Raw genomic sequence first — 24,922 nt, 5'->3', positions numbered from 1 at the left:
AACATGGGCTTTTACATTTCACGTAGTGTATCTCATAGACATATTATTTCCATACCTTTATCACATAGACGTATCATATTTTCATATATTCATATAATCATGTAAATCATGTCACATATAATAACATATGACATATATACTCACATTCAGGTACTCATGCACATATAAGTATCATATCATTCACATGTTTGTACTTATGGAATCATACATTCAAATACGAAAAGACCAGAAAAGGTTTCCGCATAAGGCGTGGGCACGGCTTATTCATTTTGAGCTATCGCAGAAAAGGTCTTCAGTTAAGGCGTGGGCACGAGTTACTAGTTCATGTAAAACAATTTTAGGAGTCTCTTCTTACTGTAATAACTCCGTCACTGACTAATCGCAAGTTAATGTTTATTATATAAAAATAAGTACAAATTAAATTTGCACTCATATAACTTTTCTTGCATATTCATGTCGCATAATGCATATAATATAAATTCATGTCATGTATCATAATATGGAATGTGATCATGTATCAAAATATTGAATCTAGACTTATCACAAGTCTAGAACTGATTATAACACTATGTTCATGCTATGCATATGCACTCACCTAAATCTCTTTGCCTTTCCCTCGATCGATCTTACTTGTCCCTTGTTCCAGAACTCGTTTAGGCTCGATATCTACATGAACATAATTTTCGAGACAATTATCAAAATTCTAAACCTTGCAATTAACCTCTAACAGCTTAAACAAATTTAATGAACCAATTTCAACTTTTCCTTTAGGGGAAATCGTTTCCCCCCAGGGGGTATCGGTTCCCTCTGCAAAATCTATAAATTTTACTGTTCAAGCCCGAAAATCATTAACCCTTTATTAAATTTTCTCATACAAAGTCCCTTTCATACTACCAAACTTAACTACAACCATTTTAACTAACTTCTATCATTTCAACACTTTATTATTTCAAATATTTCATCCAAATTATTAAAACTAAGAATCATACCCAAATTTCAAACATGTTATTAATCAATTCTAACACTCTATATTCCTTAATTAACCTCTTGACAAGTCAAAAATCTTATTCAAACCTCAAAAACTCATCCATATCAAAATTTCATCTAAAAACCCATTTTTCAAATCTATCTCTAAAACATTTATCTTGTTTTTTTAATGTCATATAAGCTTTCCTTTAGCTTATATAACATCCAAACTTCAATTTCCAAGCTAAAAATCAAAGAAACGACCAAGGTTTAGATTCTTACCTTAAGCTTGGTTTTCACGTTGAAGAGGAAGAAGATGAAGAGAAAAGAGGGATGAGTACTCTGGAACTTATCTCTTCAATTCATTCACATGGGTATTATAATACCCACAATTTATTATTTTATTCCTTTATTTGCTCAATGACCCTTTTACCCTCTTATTTCTCCTTCACTTAAAAATCAATCATACACCAACATCTTTCAATTAATTCCTTCACTTTTCGATTTATTTAATTTGGTCATTGAATAAAAAAATATCTTACACTTAAATCACTAACCCGGTATTGAGGATGTTACAAATCTCCCCCTCTTAAGAAAATTCGTCCTCGAATTTTTATTGCACGAATAGATAGGGGTACTGATGCCGCATATCCTCTTCACGTTCCCACGTTGCTTCTTCTACCTTATGATTTCTCCATAGCACTTTGACCAAAGGAATAGTCTTATTCCTTAGTTGTTTCACTTCCTGAGCTAATATTTGAACAGGTTCTTCCTCATAAGTCAAGTCAGATCGAACCTCAATCTCTTCTGGTGTCACGATATGAGAGTGATCAGATATATATCTTCGAAGCATTGAAACGTGAAAGACATCATGTATCTTTTCCATATCAGGGGGTAAAGCTAGCTGATATGCCACATGTCCTACTATCTTTACAATCTCCTAAGGTCCAATAAATCTAGGACTCAATTTTCCTTTCCGACCGAATTGCAATACTTTCTTCCAAGGAGAAACTTTTAAAAAAACTTTGTCTCCAACTTCAAATTCAATTTCTTTTCTTTTGAGATCATAATAAGACTTTTGTCGATCAAATGCCACTTTGAGATTATGTTGAATTTCTCGAACTTTCTCTTCCACATCTTGAATCAAATCCGGACCAAGAACACATCGATCTTTGAGTTCATACCAGTTTAATGGCGTACGACATCTTCTTCCATATAAAGCCTCATAGAGTGCCATCTTGATACTAGACTGGTAACTATTGTTGTAAGCAAATTCGGCAAGTGGAAAATATTTTTTCCACGATCCCTTGAATTCAATTACACAAGCTCTCAACATATCTTCTAGGATTTGGATCGTTCGCTCAGATTGTTCATCAGTCTGGGGATAAAATGATGTGCTGAAGTTCAGTCGTATGCCTAATGCTCCATGCAAGGTTTTCCAAAATCTCGAGGTAAAGCGAGGGTCTCGGTCAGAAACTATAAAAATAGGTACACCATGCAATCGTATAATTTCTCTATTGTACATTTCTGCGTACTTTTTCATAGAGAAATATGTTCTAACCGGAAGGAAATACGCTGACTTAGTCAGACGATCGACAATTACCCAAATTGAATCTCTTTTGTTCGGAGTCAAGGGTAACCCCGAAACAAAATCCATTGTCACATTTTCCCACTTCCATTGTGGAATAGAAAGCGGTTACAATAATCCTGACGGAACTTGATGCTCGGCTTTGACTTGTTGACAAGTCAAACACTTAGATACAAATTTTGTAATGTCTATCTTCATTCCAGACCACCAATATCGACTCTTGAGGTCCATATACATTTTGTTTCCTCCAGGGTGCATCGTTAATGGACTTCAATGAGCCTCAGTCAATAAATCTTTCTTCAAATCCTCATCGTCGGGTATCACAAAATTTCCTTTATAAAACAAATTTCCATCCGACTTAACCTCAAAATCCTTAATCTATTTATTCTTTACTTGCTCAATTCTTTTCAAACACGTTTCATCTTTACTTTGCAATTCTCCTATTCGTTCCAGTCATGTTGGTTTAAGTTTTAAGTCTGCACAAAGACCACCGTCTCCAGTTAAAGATAATCTTGCATCCATAGTTCGTAAGGCTACAAACGTTTTCCTGCTCAAGGCATCTGCTACCACGTTAGCCTTTCCGGGGTGATAATAAATTATCACATCATAATCTTTTAGGAACTCAACCCATCTTCTTTGTCTCAGATTAAGCTCTTTTTGAGTCATCAGATACTTCAAGCTCTTATGATCCGTATACAAGTAACAACACTCTCCGTAAAGATAATGACGCCAAATCTTGAGAGTTAATACAACCGCAACCAATTCTAAATCATGGGTGGGGTAATTCTTTTCATGTGGTTTCAACTGTCTCAATGCATACGCTACCACCTTCCCTTCTTGCATTAATACATAACCCAAACCATTATGAGATACGTCACTGAATACTATAAAATTCTTGCCAGATTCTGGTTAAACCAATACAGGAGCTTCTGTCAAAATCTTCTTTAGTCTTTCAAAACTTTCCTGACATTCTTGAGTCCAAGCAAATTTTACCTCTTTCCTCAATAACTAGGTTAAGGGTAATGCTATTATTGAAAAGTTTTTAACAAATCTTCGGTAATAACTAGCTAACCCCAAAAACTCTGAACTTCTAACACATTCTTTGGAACTTCCCATTCTAAAATAGCTTTAATCTTTTGGGGATCCACTCGAATTCCTTCTGCATAAATCACATGTCCAAGGAAAGTCACTTCCTTCAACCAGAATTCACATATGGAGAGTTTGGCATAAAGCTTCTTTTCTCTTAGAATTTGCAAAACGATCCTTAGATGTGTGCCAAGCTCTTCTTGGGATTTCGAGTACACCAATATGCCATCAATAAAGACAACAACAAACTGATCCAAATAGGGCTGAAAAATCCTGTTTATGAGGTCCATGAAAGCAGCTGGTGCATTTGTAACTCCAAATGGCATCACAATAAACTCATAGTGGCCATATCTCGTTCTAAATATCATCTTTGGAATATCCTTGTCTTGAATCTTTAATTGATGATAACCAGAATGTAAATCAATTTTCGAGAACACTGAAGCTCCCTTTAACTGATCAAATAAATTGTCAATTCGGGGAAGAGGATACTTATTCTTGATGGTCACTTTATTGAGTTGCCTATAATCTATGCAAAGACGCATTGAACCATCTTTCTTTTTGACAAACAAAACCGGAGCTCCCCATGGTGAGACATTTGGTCTAATAAATCTCTTTTCTAGCAACTCTTGCAATTGCTTATTTAATTCTTGCAATTTTTTCGGAGCCATACGATAAGGTTCCATTGTAATAGGAGTTGTTCCCGGTATAACTTCAATTTGAAACTCTACCTCTCTATCTGGTGGTAATCCTGGTAACTCAGCAAGGAACACATCAGGAAATTCTTCGACTATCGGAACCTCATCTAACCCTTTCTCTTTAACTCTTGTATCTACTACATTTGCAAGAAAACCTTGACATCCTTGTAACATCAACTTCTTTGCTGCCATTACCGATATTACATTTGCTAAAGGATTAATTCTTTCACTAATCACATTTACTTCTATCCCTTCTGGACTCTTCAGGTTTACCTTTTTCAATCTACAATCAACATTTTCATAATAACGAAACAACCAATCCATTCCCAGAATTACTTCAAACTCATCAAAAGGTAGTTCCATTAAATTAGCAGAAAATTTAATTCCCTGAATCTTTAGAGGACACCCCTTACAAACCTTGTTTACCCGAGCACTATGCCCTAAAGGGTTAGTTACTATCACCTCATTACTCGTAGCCTCTTATGGAATTCTCAATTTCTTTACTAATTTACTGGTAATATAAGAATAATTGGAACCCGGATCAATCAACACCAATATTAATTTATCATACAGTTGGAAAGTACCTACTATAATATCGGGATCATTACGGTCGTCACTTGTCTTTAAATTGTATACTCGTGCAGTGGAGCGAATTTTAGGTTGTCTAGAGGATTCAGATTGATTCATTCATCTACCTCTTCCTCGTCCTCTTTGTGTGGCAGAAATATTTCTTTAAGATGATGTAGACTCACCAACCATTAATGGGCAATCCCGAATGAAATGTCCGGCTTCACCGCATCGAAAACATACTCTAGAAGCCATTCGACATGTTCCAAAATGATTTTTCCCACAATGCTGACACTGTCTTGCTTGACCCGAAGTAGATCTCCCAATACCATATCCCACTGATTGTGTCTGTCGAGCTCTCATCTGACTTGCTCCTCTAGCAGAAGATGCAATTGATTCTGATCTAGCTTGAGGGAATCTCTTCCTCTTTTTGGTAGTGTTGTTCTTGAAAAAGCACCTATCCTCTTAGATGTTTGAACTTTTGAGTCCCCAAATCTCTCATTTTAAGCTCTTTCAAGAGCTTTAGCACGATTAATCACCTCTTGGAATGAGGACAAGTTCAGTACTATCAGCATCTCTTTCAATCTAGGGCGCAAGCCCTCCACAAACCATTCACAAGCATATTTTTCTGTAGTCGCAAGCTCTGAAGCAAACCGACTCAGCTTATTAAATTCATATTCATATTCGTATACGGAGCGATTCATCTGCTTCAAATTCATAAACTCCTGCTTTATTTGTCCGCTGAATTGATCTCCAATATACTTGTGTTTAAATTCCTCCAAGAACAGAGACCACGTCAACTGGTCACTTGACATCCTCATGGTGACGTTCGTCCACCATATCCTCGCTTGACCCCTTAGTAATGACACAACTCCATCCAGTTTCTCTATTTCAGAACAGTGAAGACCATCTAACATGATTTTCAAATCATTCAGCCAAAGATCCGCTGTAACTAGACCTTCCTCGGCTTCTCCCTTAAATTTAGGAGCTCCTAATCCTCTCAACTTCTTTGCTACATTTACTCTGGGAATTGATGGAGCAGGAGGTTAGAAACTCGTCAATATTGCATCTAATGTTCTAAAAAACACATCTTGATCAGCTACAGGCACTCCAGAAGGTGTATGTTCTTCACTATGCCTGGCCAGGGCAGGTGAATTACTGCTTTCAGTGGGTCTATCATCTCTCGCTTTATTCTTAGAACTACCTTGTCCGGACATCTATAAAAATACAACCATATAATTCTATTAGCAAACCAACATACTTACTATTCCATCAGATCAGAAGTTTTCACTATTTGTTGGCATGCATACATTATACGACACTCTAAACTCTGGTTTATGCCGAGAATCGACTAAACCTTAGCTCTAATGCCATTAAATGTAACACCCCAACCCGTACCCGATCCGAATATGAGTCCGAGATGTCACATTGTCTTTTTAAAACATTTTTCCTTACAAAATAACAAAACATTTAAACTTATTTTAAGAAAATACTCTAATAAATTATTGAATTATGTTTATTATAAAATTTTAGGTAAAAATGTATTTGTGTACATTAAAATACTTATGAACAAAAATCTACTACAGTACCGTGAACAGTAAATGCTATAGTAACCTGCTACAGTACTCGTAAAACGTACATAAAACTCGTAAAAATTTAACCGTTCATTACTATACATTTACATTTATATAAATACGTTCAAAACATTAGAAAAGTCGATCAGAGCGTTAGTACTAACAACTCATTACATTTCTTACATACCAACATATTATACATAATCAAAATACATACTTTATTAATTACTTCTGATCTTCTAGCAGTGTTGTTGTTCTATTTCTGCTAATCTTGGTTCTTCGTACCTACGTGTAAATCGCTTACACGCTAAGTCATAGACTTAGTGAGGCATAATAACAATAACAATAAAATATAACAATGATGCTATAATAAAATGAAACGTAACGAAAACATCTATGCAATCAATGTAAGCTACATAACAATGTACCTTACCAATAATCTTCTCAATTTAATCATCATAAATTCATATAATAAATTCCGTAAGTTCAATAGATTCAATAGCCCATGATACAATACTGAGAACCCGAGGTATGTGAGTACTGTGAGGTTGTGCACTATGCTGTCACCACAGCTCATATAAATTTGCACCGAAGTGCCACGTAGAATTTGTCCCGAAGGACCACGTAGAGATGCACCGAAGTGCCACGTAGAATTGCACCGTAGTGCCATATAATATGTCCCTAAGGACCACATAGAAATTCCTTAAGAATCATATACATATACCAAGGATCAAGTAAATGTCTCAAAAGACATCATACCTGCTCCAAAGAATACATATACGTTCCGAAGGACCACGTAGAATTTTGTCCCGATAGACCGCGTAGACCCTCTACTTTTGGCATGCCAACTATACCTATAGTTCTCATCTACATAACATGGGCTTTTACATTTCACGTAGTGTATCTCATAGACATATTATTTACATACCTTTATCACATAGACATATCATATTTTCATATATTCATATAATCATGTAAATCATGTCACATATAATAACATATGACACATATACTCACATTCAGGTACTCATGCACATATAAGTATCATATCATTCACATGTTTGTACTTATGGAATCATATATTCAAATACGAAAAGACCAGAAGAGGTTTTCGCATAAGGCGTGGGCACGGCTTATTCATTTTGAGCTATCGCAGAAAAGGTCTTCAGTTAAGGCGTGGGCACGGCTTATTCATTCTAAGCTATCGCAGAAAAGGTCTTTAGTTAAGGCGTGGGCACGGGTTACTAGTTCATGTAAAACAATTTTAGGAGTCCCTTCTTACTGTAATAACTCCGTCACTGACTCATCGCAAGTTAATGTTTATTATATAAAAATAAGTACAAATTAAATTTGCACTCATATAACTTTTCTTGCATATTCATGTCACATAATGCATATAATATAAATTCATGTCATGTATCATAATATGGAATGTGATCATGTATCAAAATATTGAATCTAGACTTATCACAAGTCTAGAACTGATTATAACACTATGTTCATGCTATGCATATGCACTCACCTAAATCTCTTTGCCTTTCCCTCGATCGATCTTACTTGTCCCTTGTTCCGGAACTCGTTTAGGCTCGATATATACATGAACATAATTTTCGAGACAATTATCAAAATCCTAAACCTTGCAATTAACCTCTAAAAGCTTAAACAAATTTAATGAACCAATTTCAACTTTTCCTTTAGGGGAAATCGTTTCCCCCCAGGGGGTATCGGTTCCCTCTGCAAAATCTGTAAATTTTACTGTTCAAGCCCGAAAATCATCAACCCTTCACTAAATTTTCTCATACAAAGTTCCTTTCATACTACCAAACTTAACTACAACCATTTTAACTAACTTTCATCATTTCAACACTTTATTATTTCCAATATTTCATCCAAATTCTTAAAACTAAGAATCATACCCAAATTTCAAACATGTTATTAATCAATTCTAACACTCTATATTCCTTAATTAACCTCTTGACAAGTCAAAAATCTTATTCAAACCTCAAAAACTCATCCATATCAAAATTTCATCTAAAACCCATTTTTCAAATCTATCTCTAAAACATTTATCTTGTTGTTTTAATGCCATATAAGCTTTCCTTTAGCTTATATAACATCCAAACTTCAATTTCCAAGCTAAAAATCAAAGAAAAGACCAAGGTTTAGATTCTTACCTTAAGCTTGGGTTTCACGTTGAAGAGGAAGAAGATGAAGAGAAAAGAGGGATGAGTAATTTGGAACTTATCTCTTCAATTCATTCACATGGGTATTATAATACCCACAATTTATTATTTTATTCATTTATTTGCTTAATGACCCTTTTACCCTCTTATTTCTCCTTCACTTAAAAATTAATCCTATACCAACATCTTTCAATTAATTCCTTCAATTTTCGATTTATTTAATTTGGTCATTGAATAAAAAAAATATCTTACACTTAAATCACTAACCCGGTATCGAGGATGGTATACTATATGCCAAAGACCCTCGAGTTTGATTACACTCAGCTTCGAGGGTGCATCATTTACAATATAGCTCAAGGCAAGAAGGGCTATTTGCCAACAAAAGACCTTCGAGTTCTACTACGTTCAACTCCAAGGCATATCATTTGCAGCATAACTTAAATCTAGAAGGGTTATCTGCCAACCAAAGACCTTCGAGTTTGACTTTGCTCAGCTCCAAGGTACATCATTTGCAGCATAGCTTAAGTCGAGAAGGGCTATCTGCCAAAGACCCTCAAGTTCGATTACACTCAGCTTCGAGGGCATATCATTTACAACATAACTCAAGGCTAGAAGGGTTATCTGTCACCAAAAGACCTTCGAGTTCGACTACGCTCAGCTCCAAGGCATATCATTTGCAGCATAACTTAAGTCGAGAAGGGTTATATGCTAACCAAAGACCTTCGAGTTCGACTACGTTCAGCTTCAAGGCACATCATTTGTAGCATAGCTTAAGTCAAGAAGGGCTATCTGCCAAAAACTCTCGAGTTTGATTACACTCAATTTCGAGGGCACGTCATTTACATCATAACTCAAGGCTAGAAGGGTTATCTGTCACCAAAAGACCTTCGAGTTTGACTACGCTCAGCTCAAAGGTACAACATTTGCAGCATAGCTTAAGTCGAGAAGGGCTATCTGCCAAAGACCTTCAAGTTCGATTACACTCAGCTTCGAGGGCACATCATTTGCAGCATAACTCAAGGCTAGAAGGTTTATCTGCCAACCAAATACCTTCGAGTTCGACTACGCTCAGCTGCAAGACACATCATTTATAGCATAGCTTAAGTCGAGAAGGGCTATCTGCCAAAGACCCCCGAGTTCGATTACACTCAACTTCGAAGGCATATCATTTGTAGCATAACTCAAGGCTAGAAGGGTTATCTGTCAACCAAAGACCTTCGAGTTCGACTACGCTCAGTTCCAAGGCACATCATTTGCAACATAGCTTAAGTCGAGAATAGTTATCTGCCAAAGACCCCCGAGTTCGATTATACTCAGCTTCGAGAGCACATCATTTGCAGCATAGCTCAAGGCAAGAAGGGCTATCTGTCAATAAAATTGTCGAGTTCGGTTCCATTCAGCTCGATGACACCTCAATCACACTATTGTTCGACTGCAATCGAGATTTTCAAGTCGAGAAGAAGACTTGGGTTAACCGTGCCTTAGTGACAATAAACCGTTTCCCGGCAGCATAACTTAAGTCGAGAAAAGTTATCTGTCAACGAAGATCCTTCGAGTTCGATTTCATTCATCTCGAGGGTTTATCAACCACATGACGGAGTCAAAGAACTACTTTACAGTCGAATTTTTAACCAAGGTCTTTAAATCGAGATGAGGACCAAGGTTGACTACGTTTTGGCAACGAAAAGCCGCATCTCGATTCAAATTTCGAACTACGGTTTCAAATTCCATATTATTTCAAGAAAGACTCGACTTCGCGACGGAGGAGCCATCCGCAACTCAAATTTGACAGGGAGTTATTCCTAATTCAAATCAATTCTCAACTCCATCGAACGAAAATTTGTGTCCTTTTGTCTTTGCCCTATTTTTAGTTCCACGAAAAAGGACAAAGAGAGGCAGTTGTAGACACTCATTTTCGCCCGGAGTTATTTTGTTTTCTTTTTATTTTTTTATATTTATATATATATATATATATATATAATAATATAGTTTTTTTGACAAGGTATAATATATAGTTTAAAAAAACAGTTTTTGAAAATATATATTATATATAATTTTGAAAACATTTTTAAAATATATATAGTATATAGTTTTGAAAACATTTATATTATATAGTTTTTAAAACATTTTTGAAAATTATATAATATATAGTTTTTAAAATCATTTTGGAAAACTTATATAATATATAGTTTTTAAAAAATCTTTCTGAAAAAACTATATAATATATAGTTTTAAAAACATTTTTTGAAATATTATATAATTTTAAAAAAAACCTTTTTGAAAAAATTATATAATATATGGTTTTAAAAAATCATTTTTCGAAAACACATATAATACTTTTTAAAATCATTTTTGAAAACCATTTTTGAAAACTTTTTTAAAAAGTATAATATATGATTTTAAATAAAATGTTTTTTAATATATATATATATTATTTTTAGTATATTATTTTTATTTTATTTTATTTTATTTTATTTTATTCATTTAATTTATTTCAATTTATTTTTTTCTTTTCTCATGTCCAAACAGTAGTCCAAAGGGTCTTGGGGCCTGAACCAGCCTAACAAGGAAACCAGGGTTTCCATTTGCCTCAAGTCAGCGCCGCATGGGAGAACAACGCACAGATCAAGCCAACGGCCAACAGAACTTCCGACCGAGATCCCCAGGACTGAACCATCCCGGGGTATCCGGTCAAACAACAACTCACACATGCACGAACAACCAAGAGATCCCGCTCATCTCAGAACCAAAACGGCCAACACCAACAACAAAGAGGCCATGCAAGGGGAACCCACGAGAACATACTGCCAACGGTCGAAGCACGACCAAACAGAATAAAGAGAGTAAACCGAGAGCCAATAAAGTATCATCGACAGAACACATAGAACCATCACACGAGAATCAGAACATCACATAGTACACCAAGAGAGAACTAAATATCACAAAACAACACCATCAAAAACATAAAAACGCACATCAGAACGTAAACCAAATGCCGAAGCCCCACAGCAAGAAAAACAAAGCAAATACATAAAGAAAACCGAAAGCCGAGGCCTCAACAGAAGAAGCCACCGGAAGGCAAACGGTCGCCGACAACTAAGGTAAAAGCTGAAGCTTTAAGGGTAGATCTACAACGGTGGGGGACTTTTAGAGCGTTTAGAATTTGGATTTGGGTTCACGGGCTTAAAAGTAACATTTTGGTAGGTTCGGGTTTTTCCCGGTCGCCAGAGACGGTGGCCGACAACAGAGCACGGCGGTCGGCGATGGCCGACCATTCCTCCGGCGGGAGAACTCTTAGAGAGAAGCCATAGAGAAAACTTTTCTCTCTTAAGTAAAGAGAGAACGTAAATGGAGAAATGAGGGGAAATAAGGGAAGGGAGGCCATATTTTGGCCTTAAATAACAAGATTGAAACGGCGTTGTTTAGCTCGGGGACCATCTGCGCATTTTCGTTCACAGGTAAACTATGTTATTGGTCCTTGTAACTTGTAATATCTACATTGTAATCACTATTATTAGTTTTCATTATCTTTAATTCTGACTCCTAATTTTACACGTATTTTATTTCAGTTACTAACATAATTCATTTGTTTTTCCCCTATTATTTTTAAGTTAATTTTTTTCATTTATTTAACATTTGTTTTTTAATTATTTTTTCCTCTTTCATTTTATTTTATTTTTTTCTTTCACTTCTTTTCCTTTATTATTTTGTATTTATTTAATATTTTTCCTTTGATCTATATTTATGTAATTTTTTATTTAACATTTATTTACTATCTTGTGTCTAACATTTTTTTCCTGAGAAACTCTACTCAATCAAAGGTGAGTAATTCGAATCAGATTGTTAAATTTTAATTTAATTTTTTTTTAAATTTTCGCAATTAAGACAACCGATAAATTAATTGGTACCGAAAGGGCGATTCAAGGGTGCTAATCCTTCCTTGATCGTAACCGACTCCCGAACCCGACACGTTTCTGGTGCAACGTAGATTAGGTAAGATGGTGCCCGGCCCACCTAAATTCGTTTTAAAATGGTCGGTGGTGACTCTAACCCAGTTCATTCAAGTCGGAGTCCAATTCTAGAGCCCAACCGAAAGGCGGTTCCAACAGTAGTCACAATCACAATTTATTTTTCTGGATCCGGTGAAATATTAATTATTCGCAGTCTATTGGTTTAAGAATTATAATTTATTCATTTATTTATTATTATGTTATCAAATTTTTTATTATGAATGAAATACTTAATTTTAAAAAATATTTAAACCTATTTTTACAATTTTTATTAATTAAAAGCGGTCTTAGTGAATATATGTACCACAAGACGATAAATGAATTATGATATCTACTATTTTATTTCAGAGAATAAATTCTCACATCTCAATGCTCGTTAATAATTTTCTTATCCAAATCATGATATTAAATTATGCCCCGAATCTCGAGATAAATAATAATATCTTTTACATGTTGGAAGAGTTACATTTTAAAAAGAATATTAATATCATGTACACGTTAAAAGAGATAAATTGTTTTTTAATAATATATAGCAATCATAAAATAATATATATTTATATATTTTTAGTTATTGATAATATACATGTATTATACGTAATGTTCGAACTTGAGACTTAAAGAAAAATAATATCCCTTTTAACTTGGTCTCAATTGATACAGAAAGAAAGAGGGAAATCATCGAGTAATCTCCTTAGAGATGAAAATGAATGTTATTTTCATTAAAGATTAATATTATATAATATGTATGCTTTATTAATAATTAAGAAATATTTTGTGTCTACGTTCTTTGAAAATAATACATAACAATTAAGATATAACATCTATTTAGATATTTTTAATCATTAACAATATATTCACTTTTTAAATATAACATCTATAAAGTTTGAAAATAATACATAACAATTAAGATATAACATCTATTTTGTGTCTACGTTCAAAATTAATAATACATAACAATTAAGATATAACATCTATTTAGATATAACATCTATTTAGATATAAATTATTAATTTTGGTCCATTTTATTTTATAAAGTTTCAATTTTTAAATTTTAATGTCAAATTTTGAACGAAGTGTTGAAATGAAACAAAAATTAATGTTTTTAATGAAAGGTACTAAATGAAACAAAAACTAAATTTTAAGTACGGTTATAAAAAAATTGAATGTTTGCACTAAAATAGATTAAAATTGATAGTCTTGGCACTTAACATATATTTACCCTTTATTTATTTAGGATCTGTTGTATTTTTATTGACAATAATTAAAATAGTAATTTTCATGGATTGATTTGTAAAATGCGAAATGAACCCAAATACCAATTCTTAGTTTCTTACGAGTAGATGAAAATTCAAAGGATTTTTTAATTGAATACCCGTCGTGATCAAAATCAAACCTATTTTTCAACGCAAGAAAGCACGTTTCATTGAACTCCTTTTGCTTAGGTATATATCTTTCATAATTTTATTAATGAAAAATTGGGTAAATTAAGTATTTAGTATCTAAGCTATCAGTTTTGATCTATTTTAGTACTTAAACTTTCAAAAAATTTAAACTCATACATAATATTTGATTTTTATATCATTTTAATATCCCATGGTTAAAAACTTAACGCGTTTAGTACCTAAAAAATCAATTTTTATCCGTTTTAGTAACTAGACTTTTAATTTTTTTAAACTTAGTCTTAAATTTTGAACGATGATACTAAAATATAACAAAAAACTAAAGGTTTTAACAGTGAAGTACTAAACGCATCATATACCCACAAATTTTCAATTGCAACTCTTTCATAGGTTAGGCTATGTAGACTGTTGTTTGTAATAAATAATGACTTAATTTTGTATAGCGTAGTAAAATGATATATTTTATATATTACGAAAGATTATAAGTACGAGGATAAATATTTTGTAGGTAAATTCATTTATTTATTTGTAGATTTTCTAATTTTAATTATCTTATTTAAATATTATAGATAATTATTTATCTGATAAAAAATCATAAGTAATCATTGATCATCGTTACTCACTGATCCAAAAGGATTTTATTAAAACTCGAAGAATTTTAAATAAAGTTTAAATGAGAAACGATGATTCATTAACTCAATTAACTTAAAAAATTTTAATTCGATTCAACTCGAATATTCACCCCTAATTCTTGCTATCCCTGATTTCTTATTCATTTTAAATTTATTCTTTATCATATTTGAATCATATATCCCTCTACCACTATGAAATATTTATATAACTCCAATTCTTATTTTCAACAATAAATTTACTCTTTTCATAATTTAATTCCTTAATTTTATATTTCATTCATTTAGTTTACTACTGCAAACATTTTTTTACATTTTTCTTTAATTTAATTTGTTAACTTATTTATACTCTCATCAATATTCAATACTTTATATTTGAAATACCTTCTTTTAAAAAATAAAATTATAAATATATTTTATAATTTTAATAACATTTAATTTATCAAATAACACTGCAATGTGAAAATAACATGATACAAAATAATATATGTATATTTTATATGTTTAGAAAATTGTTTTGGACTAATTTATACTATAACATTATAAATATTTACAATGAAATTTGGACCAAATTTAAAACCTAATTCAATTTAATTTGCTTTAAATTTTATAAACTCAAATTTCAATTTTATTTTAACGATTTGATTTGATTTACAAAGGCTTAGTTTTTGTTTTAGGAAATTAAAATTGAATTAAAAATTTAAGAGGGCAGAAATATTTTTTCTAATACTAATGAATGTTGAATATAAATTTAGAAGGGTAAACTCCAGATTTGATAACCGAAGTTTACTCTATCTTCTATTTCGCTTATTGTATTTTTAATTTATTCAATTTTCTGATACATTGAGTTTTTCGATCACTCAGTTGTTTCCTCATTGACGGCGTTTGGATTTTTATTTTTTAATGGGTAAATTACAAATTTAATCACTGGACTTTAAATCTTATCTTCTTTTTCACTCACTATACTTTTAATTTTTTTTCAATTTATTAAGTAAACTTTATGCAATGGATTTCTTGGTTACTTTGTTATAAGGAAAAAAGTCACGTCACAACGTCATTAACAAGGAAACGACTGAGTGACAAAAAAACCTAACGTATTAAATTTAGTGAAGAAATTAAAAAATAAAATACAACGAATATAATAGGAGAAAATAAAGTCCAGTTATCAAATTTACACTTTACCCGATTTAGAAATATTTGTAGTGTTTGAGAAACAAGGGACTAAGGCCCTGCCTCCACCCTCGGGCCGTCCCAATAGGGTGAACTTAGCCCCAATATAAATGGTAAAATTCGGCCTAAATAACAAAGGGGAAAGGGTTCAAGACTAGCATTTTCATAACCCAAATTTTCACTAATCAAAGCAAAGAAGAGGCCTAGTTGAAACAACATGGCTCCATGGTTTTCTTCTTCTTCTCCAGATTAAGGGCTTTAAAGTTAAGAAATCTCAGGGTTTTGTACCCAAGTCACTGTTGTTGAGGGGTTTATTTGGTATTTTCGTTTGGGAAATTGGAATTATGCTGCTTTGGAATTTCATTATTCTTGAACTAGCTTGTCCAACACCCGTCACCATTCTAGCCGCCGTTGGTCCTCCACTTGCTACTACGAAAATTATTATACGTGATGTCGTAATTAGACACTGATGCTTTTAATAATTTTATTCTGTAATAAATATATTAAAAAGTTTATTTTAAATATAATAGTCAATGGTTCTAATTTATATCGTATAATAACTTTATATTATTAAAGATTAAGAAAGTTTACACACGTTATTATTATTGTTTGTCTGATATATTTATATTTATGTTCGTGCTAACACTTCAATGACAACCAATAATTTTTATATGTTTTTTTAAAAAAAAATCTCATATTATTATTCCTCGAAATTATGTTTGCATTATTTACCAAAATAAGTTACATATCAACTCACCACAAAAGGGGGAAATAACGCTTGAAAAAAAAGGCATAATGCAAAAATTAGCCCACAGCGTTTCTCAAAATGGTCATTTTGTCCCTTATTTTGTTAGTATTTTGGTCCCTAACATTTTATTTTAGGGCGAAAAAGTCTATAACATCTGATAAAATAATCACTTTGTTTCTAATTCTTTTTTTCTTGGGCATTTTAACTCTTCACATTTCATTTTGGGTTAAAAAAGTCTCTTATTTTTAAGTGTTAATTGTGTATTAACTAATGACTTTTATCTATAGAATGAGTTTTTTTTACCCCAAAGTGAAATGTGAGGCTAAAATGTTCCCAAAAAATAATAAGAGTCAAAATGACCATTTTAATAAACATTGGGGGTTATTTTTGATATTATGCCAAAAAAAGGAAGGAAGGTATTTTATAGATAATAAACTATAACTTGGACAATATGATTAGGGGAAGTGATTGGGTAGATGTCACAGTCGTTCAATTAATGTTCTACATTAATGGTTAGTCAATAAATGTAAAATCTCAATTTCTATGGTTTCTTATTTTTCTCCATACTTTTCTCGGAGGTAACGTATAACTCATTAATACTTCTATAAGTGGAAATCACAAATTTTAGATCAATGCATATTAAAATTATATGTTATTGTTCTAAACTGATAAATGTTTTATATAATCTTTTTAGAAATGATAACATGTAGTGGTAACAAAATTATATTTTAACTTTTATTAGAAAAATATAATTTAATTTCAATTGCTCGAAAATAAGTTCTAACTTCACTCTATTTGGTTCCTAGTAATTAATTCTTTGATTTAATGTATTTACTATTTAGAATCATTTAATGAAACTTAAAGAGAGAGAATAAATATCATAGTTAACATGCACTTGAAACCTCAAAGAATAGGGGTGTTCAAAAATACCAAACTCGGTTGGTTTGATACGTCGACCCGTTGATCTGAATTAAAAAATGGGTATTTTCTAAAAAAAATACAAGAACGGGTTGGGTACCTGACTCGCAAAATATCGAGTTAGGCTCGAGTCACAAAATTACATTTTTCCGGATACCCGATTATATTTATTTTTTATATATTATAATATTACATATTTAATTATTAATAAATTTATATATTAAATTAAACTAATAAAATTAAAAAAAAACACCCACCCAATAATTGTATGTTTAATACTTAATATAATTTTTTTAATAATATAAGTTTTATTTTTTTAAAATAAATTAATAATCTAAAAATTAAAAAAAGGTACTCAATTACCCGAATTACGGGTACCCATAAAACCCTGGTACCCGCAACATCTAGGTTGGGATACATGCCGAAAAATCAAATACCCAAAGATCGGATACCCAAAAATCAAGTATCCGAATTTGAACACCCCTTATCAATGAAAATAGTAATTGAACTCTCTAGCGTACTTTTAATCATAATTAACACACACTTATATTTATATGTATTCAATTTATTTTTTGTGGTGTGTCATTTATATCTCTTATTTTCATCTGTGTTGATTGACAATGATACCGACATTGATGTTGATTGCTGATAGTCGATATTTTTTTATTGTTTTTATATTTTGATATCAAATTTTTTTTTTTTAATTTTCAATAAGTATGCCTTTATGACAAAATTTTCTCTTTCTCTTGACACGTTTTTTTTGTTTTGCAGTTATTTTTCATTTATCTTTTTAAGGGTTAATTTGACATCGTCACGACTAATAAAAATGACATTTATATATTATCATGCTGATATTCCCTACTTTGGATCATTGAAATGGATTTGGATACTTGATTTGGGCTTCTGGATAGTGTTTTTCTTTCACGTCGCTCGACTCTAATTTGTGATTTTATCGATAGTCTTTCAATAGCTTGATCCCTTTTGCGGTTCGTTTGCCGATGTAAACAGATCTGTCTATATCTATATTTGTTTGAGTTTTTGTTATGTTTTTTAATATTTCATTATATGACCCTTTCTGTGATCTTAAATTGCTAATTTTGTGCCAATGATTTTAAAAATATCCTAATTACATGATTAATTTATGATTATGATTGTAAATATTTATTTTAATTCATGACATTTTATTTTTAATAGAATTAATTACTTATATAGAAAAACATATTAAATTTTAAAAAAATAAATAAGAGGAAAAAGTAAATGAATAATAAATAACATAATACATGATCTCTTTCGTTAATCATTTATTTTCATTTTGATTATTTAAGTGCCTAACGTTACATTGTATTTCATTTTTATTTTAGTCATTTTTAATTAATTTCATTCAACCAATAAAGTGATAAGTTTGTATTGTATAGCTTAAACACAAATTTAGTGAAAATATTATCAATTATATGTTTAGTTGAATGGCTAAATATTTGACTTTTTATAAGAGGGTTATGGATCGATTCTTATCCTCAACATTTAATTTTTTTTTGTGATTGGTCGAATAAAATTATATTAAAAAAATCACAACATTAATATTATCATTAACTTTTTATGATATGTGATCGAAATAAAAATAAAACATAACATAAGATATAATTTTAAAAAAATAGTTAAATGATTAAAATAAAAATAAATAAATAGATGACATAAATAGATGAATTATCCTACATAACAAAAGATTTTAGAAATAGGGAAAGAAAAAACCACTAAAAACAATTGATTTTTATATTAGGGTAAATTGTTCATTTGGATATATACTATCATTTTTGATCCATTTTACTATAGAAACTTTTATCTTTTTTAAAACCATACATAAATTTTATTTTTTTTCATTTTCGTACCCCGTCGTTAAAAACTTTAGTTTTTATTTTATTTTAGTACTTGATTCAAAATTTAATGTTAACTTTTGAAAAGATTAAAAGTTTATATACTAACACGGACAAAAAAATGATCATCTATGTACTAAACATGTTAAGTTTAAAGGTGGGATACTAAAATGAAATAAAACCTAAACATTAGGTATAGTTTAAAAAAATAAAAGTTTAAATACTAAAACGAACAAAAACTAATAATTTATACACTAAATACGTAGTTTACCCTTTATATTATCCCGCAGTCATTGTTAAGAACAGGCAGCTCAAGGTTTTGTAACTTTTTGACGAGTGTCGGCCGTTTAAAAACTAAAATTTCCTCTAATTTCCATCAGCCGCCTTTTCTATTTATCGTTTTTTTAATCCTCGTTCTCAAACACAGCAGATGTTATTTTAATTTTTTTAAAATTTATTTATAATATTAAAATTTCGAATTTTTAAATTTTATCTGAAGATTTTAATGTTTTATTCGGTTAAATAATTGATGAATTAATTATATTTCCAATGTAGTGATTTATAAACTAGAAATTTCGTGTAGGATTTCTTTTCTAGATTAAGGGGTTGTTTGTTTATTTCATAATGATTAAGCACTGAATGATTTAAATACTGAATGATTCAGAGACTCTGTATGAATTAGCTCTGAATGTGACATGCTATTTGATAATAGCAATGAATCATTGAGCAATGTTTTACTAAATCAGTCAGCACTGAATTATTCAGAGGTGCGAAACAAACGCGCTGAATTCTGAACGGTTCAACATTAAACACTGAATGATTCCATTAAGAGACAAACAAACAGGGCAAAAGTGCCCAAATAAGTATGTGGGAATGTTTAATTTCCAATCTAATGCACTTATCCGATTAATTCCTGATCTAGGGTGTTTTCTACAAGGTTTTGGGATCTCTCGACGTCTTCAATGGTGTTGATTATTTTTTGAGATTTCTAGGCGTCTTCAATTGAAATCCAAGAAAAAAATTGGTGTTTTTATACAAATATCACATTAACATAAATTAATTACTTGTTAGGCACTGTTTAAGAATATTTTACGGATCTAACAAATTTTTAAATACGTTTTATAAAATTATTCATGCATTAAATTACATAATACAATTATATCTATCAATTACCACTTGACACTTCCTGATGCGTTTCTGACCCTTCAAAATCCTATACATGTAGTATATTCTAGGAAAACTTTGAGGGTAAGTAATTTAAAATATTAATAATTTTATAAAATATTACGGATCATCATCATCATCATTTTGAAAATAATTTTATAGAAAGGTGCGGTACATGCACCGCATAAGATTTTGAAAAATATTTATAAAAGTTTTATAGCTAATATTTATTTTTTAAAATATTATGCGGTGAATGTGTCGCGTCTTTCTACAAAATTATTTTTCAAAATCCTAGAATATAGTATACGTATAGGATTTTGAAAGGGTTAAAAACGCATCAGAAATTGTCAAGTGGTAATTGGTAGACATAATTATATTGTGTAATTTAATGCATGAATAATTTTATAGAAAATATTTAAAAATTTACTAAATCCGTAAAATATTCTTATATATTTACGTTTCAGACACCCTTTGAGATAATATTCTCGATCTAACACCCTTTGCAGAAAGGTGCGACCCATGCACCTTACATCCCACCGACCTAACTGACTGTTCACACTATCTATCCCATCTTATAAATACCTCACTCTCAACTATTTTCATCAGACCAAATATTCTTAAATTCTCTCAAATCCTATCAAAAACCAAACCTCGTTCAAATTTTATTTATAAGGTATATTTTGTTATATTTAATATTTTGTTAGTATTTTATTTAATTATTGTATTATTTAATTTTTTATTATTTTAATTAAATATTTTATTTTTTTGCAATTATAAAATGGAAAGCGGTCTGCTTCGTTTGGATGGAAATCTGTATAAGTTAACGGAAACAATGATGTTAGATATTTGTACTGAAGCGACGATATTCTTCTAGTTGAGAGGATTGATGTGAATGTTTACGAGTTGAAAGAGTATTTATAGTCGAGAAAAAAGTTTAAAAGCGATGCATGGGCTGCGCCTTTCTGCAAAGGGTGTTAGATCGGGAATATTATCTCAAATGGTGTCTGAAACGTAAATATTTAAGGAAAATGTGATTTTTTAGTAAAAAAAAATGCACATTAAGCAGAAAAAAATTAACTAAAGACACGGAGTAATCTATGTATGAAAATTTTAGCCCAAAGACGTCGAGATATCCTGAGCCTTTAGGTGATTACTGTAGAAAATACGTTAGATGAGAAAATAATATTGGAAGCACGTTAGTTTAAGAATTAAACACTCCCTATAGTATTATCGGGGCACTTTTGCCAAACAGCCCCTAAGTATAAGACTTTTCCTTATCTCAATATACTAATAATAATTTTTATACTAATTATATTTTAATATAAAACGTATGGTTTTTTACTTCAAAATATTTAATATTAAACAAACAAATAAAAATAAATAAATTGTGAATATATTACAGTTTCCTCGTCTAATGCGTGGATTAAACAATATTTTTAAACATAACTGATTAGGTTAAAAATAAAATAATCAGGTAGGGTCCCACTCACTCAAGTTGACTAGGCTCCTCCAGTCTTGTTTTTTTAATTTTAATAAACTGAGAAGTCGGAAAATTCTGGGATAGCAAATCTCTTTCATGCTGCGTCTTCTTCTTCTTCCATTCTCGGTTTTAATGGCTTCATTAGATGTAACAAAAAACAGTACAGAACTTTGAAATTATTATTGTAAATAACTTTTTGAGGTTTCACAGGCGCCGTTCCAACCTTCAGCTCCGTCGCTGCGCTTTCTTTTTCCACTTATTCCGGCGATATGTCTCCCGAAACTCCGATGAAAATTCCCCGTGCAGCTCTCATTTTCACCGCCGTCTCTCTCTCCGTTTTTCTTCTTTACGCCGGCATCAATTCCTTCCGTTCGTCGTCCGGATCATTTTCTTCCTCTTCTTTCGCTAACATTTTCCCTTCTTACTTTAATTACACCACCGGTCCGGTTAGTTCTCTTTTTTCACCCCTAATTATCCTTTTTTAATTAAAAAAATAGAATAAATGAAAATTAAATTCAGATTAACTGTATAATTTCCTGATCAATTCGATTTGAAAAAGTCATTCTATTCTTGTTACAAGTAGAGTACACATTCTTAACTATCTAGCATGTTGGTGTAAATTATGAATCAATTTGAATTACTCGGAATAACAATGGATAGTGCCTATCCGTTTGTTTGTAGGTATCTGATTTTCTTTTTACAAATTCGCATAATATTCGTATGTTCTGTTCTTAGTGCTTAGCTGCAAAACCAAGCCAAAAAATATCATTGAATATATATATATGTATATATATATACACACACACAATATAAAGCTGCTTTGTTGCAGGATTCGACGCTAGAACTGGAAGAAATTTTGAAGAACGCTTCGACAGTAAATAAGACTGTTATTTTAACGACATTAAATGATGCTTGGGCGAGTCCGGGATCCATTGTTGACCTGTTCCTTGAAAGCTTTAAGCTTGGAGATGGAACACATAAGCTTTTGGACCATTTGGTGATTGTTGCCTTGGATCAGAGGGCATACACTCGTTGTCGCACTGTACATAAGCATTGCTATGCTCTTGTCACCAATGGCGTTGATTTTCATCAGGAAGCATACTTCATGACCCCGCACTACTTGAAGATGATGTGGAGAAGGATCCATTTCCTCCGGACCGTCCTCGAGTTGGGTTATAGTTTCGTTTTCACGGTATCCGACTCCTCTTTTTCTCGCCGATTCAAACCGAGTCTGTTCGATTTGTTGTTCTCACGAATGTTTTCTGTCGGTTTATGTCTCCAGGATGCCGATATCATGTGGTTCCGGGATCCGTTCCCACGGTTCTTTCCGGATGCAGATTTCCAGATAGCATGTGACAATTTCTTAGGCAGATCGGATGACATGAATAACAGACCAAACGGGGGATTTAACTATGTGAAATCTAATAACAGGACGGTAGCGTTCTATAAGTTCTGGTATTCTTCCCGGGAAACATATCCTGAAAATCACGACCAGGACGTTCTCAATAAGATCAAATTCGATCCTTTCATATCTAACATCGGTTTAAGGATTCGGTTCTTGGATACCGCCTACTTCGGCGGTCTCTGCGAACCGAGCAGAGACTTGAATGTCGTTTGCACAATGCATGTGAATTGCTGTACCGGCATGGATAGAAAGCTCATTGATCTCAGAATCATGCTTCAAGACTGGAGAGCTTTCACGTTGTTGCCTCCGGATTTGAAGAACCAGTCCATAATCTCATGGAGAGTTCCTCGCAATTGCAGGTAGTTGAAAAATCAAAATCCCCCCCCCCCCCCGCGTTTGAACTCACACTCATTGTCCTCAAAATGGTTAATTTATCTAGCTTCTTTATCGTCTCGCAGTCTTAAATCCGTCCACCATGCCGATTCTCCGGGGAAAGATTGATCGGAATTGCACATATGTGTAGGCTGCATACCGTCAAAAGATATTCAAGGCGTAAGCTGGTTGCTTTGAATTTTCATTATAATTGTCATCTATATGTTGATTTCATGATAGTGGTCTTAATTGTACATCGTCTACACGAGAAATGTTCATCAGTGCAAGTGTATCTAGTGCTTGAAAAAAGCCTTGATTTGTTTAAACATTGATGTATTCTTTTCATTATAACATATGCACATTTCAGTCTGGTTGGGAAACATAAATTTGAAAATTTATCTAACGGTTGGCTCCAGTGGTAACCAGTTTGATATCGTTTAAGTAAAGTCTCGGAATAGTCTCTGTGTATGTAAAAAATGCTCGCTGGGAGACTCGCCTACCAAAATCAGGTGTACAATCCAGATCCGTATAAGATTAATCAGGACAAATCCTTGAAACGAGCAACCAAAACTTTTTTTATGATATTGAATTTTAATTATTATATTTTATATACAATAAATTCAACTATCACGGAGGCAATAATACCGCTAAATGAATTTTAATTATTAAATTTTGTTATTTTAATCTAATTTTAAATAAATTAAAATGATTGGACTTAACAACATTACCATTGGGCTCCAAAATTGGGTTTGGTTTTGGGCTATAATGGCTTGTTTCTCTTTGATCTTTAGTGAACTGGGTAAACACCCGAGTTTGGCCCAACACAAATGACTCATCCGTGTCTTCCTCAACATCAATGGCTGTTTTTTTTCGGGTTAGATGTGGGATGCAGGTGGGTCAGGATTTATCAGGACGAAATCTTAGAATCGGAAGAACAACTAAAAAAATCATATTACTTTTTCATATAATTAAATTTGTTTTTTTTACCACTGACATTAAAGTTAATTAGGTTAAGACATTGTAATGTGGCACGATAAGAAAATTGATGTGATAATAAAATGACAGCACGTATCATCATTTTATTGGTAAGTTAATA

General features: G+C 32.0%; 1 protein-coding gene across 1 annotated transcript; it reads left to right on the top strand.

The window, feature by feature from the left end:
• The first annotated feature begins 22,159 nt into the window (after positions 1-22,159).
• LOC120184283 (uncharacterized protein At4g15970-like) lies at positions 22,160-24,195 on the top strand. The gene is made up of 4 exons (XM_039188782.1): positions 22,160-22,495; positions 22,879-23,241; positions 23,332-23,813; positions 23,913-24,195. The coding sequence occupies exons 1-4, from the start codon at positions 22,319-22,321 to the stop codon at positions 23,953-23,955; spliced, it is 1,065 nt and encodes a 354-aa protein (XP_039044713.1). The 5' UTR covers positions 22,160-22,318; the 3' UTR covers positions 23,956-24,195.
• Positions 24,196-24,922: the final 727 nt, after the last annotated feature.

This window comes from Hibiscus syriacus, unplaced genomic scaffold (genome assembly GCF_006381635.1).
Source record: "Hibiscus syriacus cultivar Baekdansim isolate YM2019G1 unplaced genomic scaffold, ASM638163v2 tig00112864_pilon, whole genome shotgun sequence".
Lineage (NCBI taxonomy): Eukaryota > Viridiplantae > Streptophyta > Magnoliopsida > Malvales > Malvaceae > Hibiscus > Hibiscus syriacus.
The sequence above is the reverse complement of the archived record's forward strand: the minus strand, read 5'-3'. Positions and strand labels throughout refer to the sequence as shown.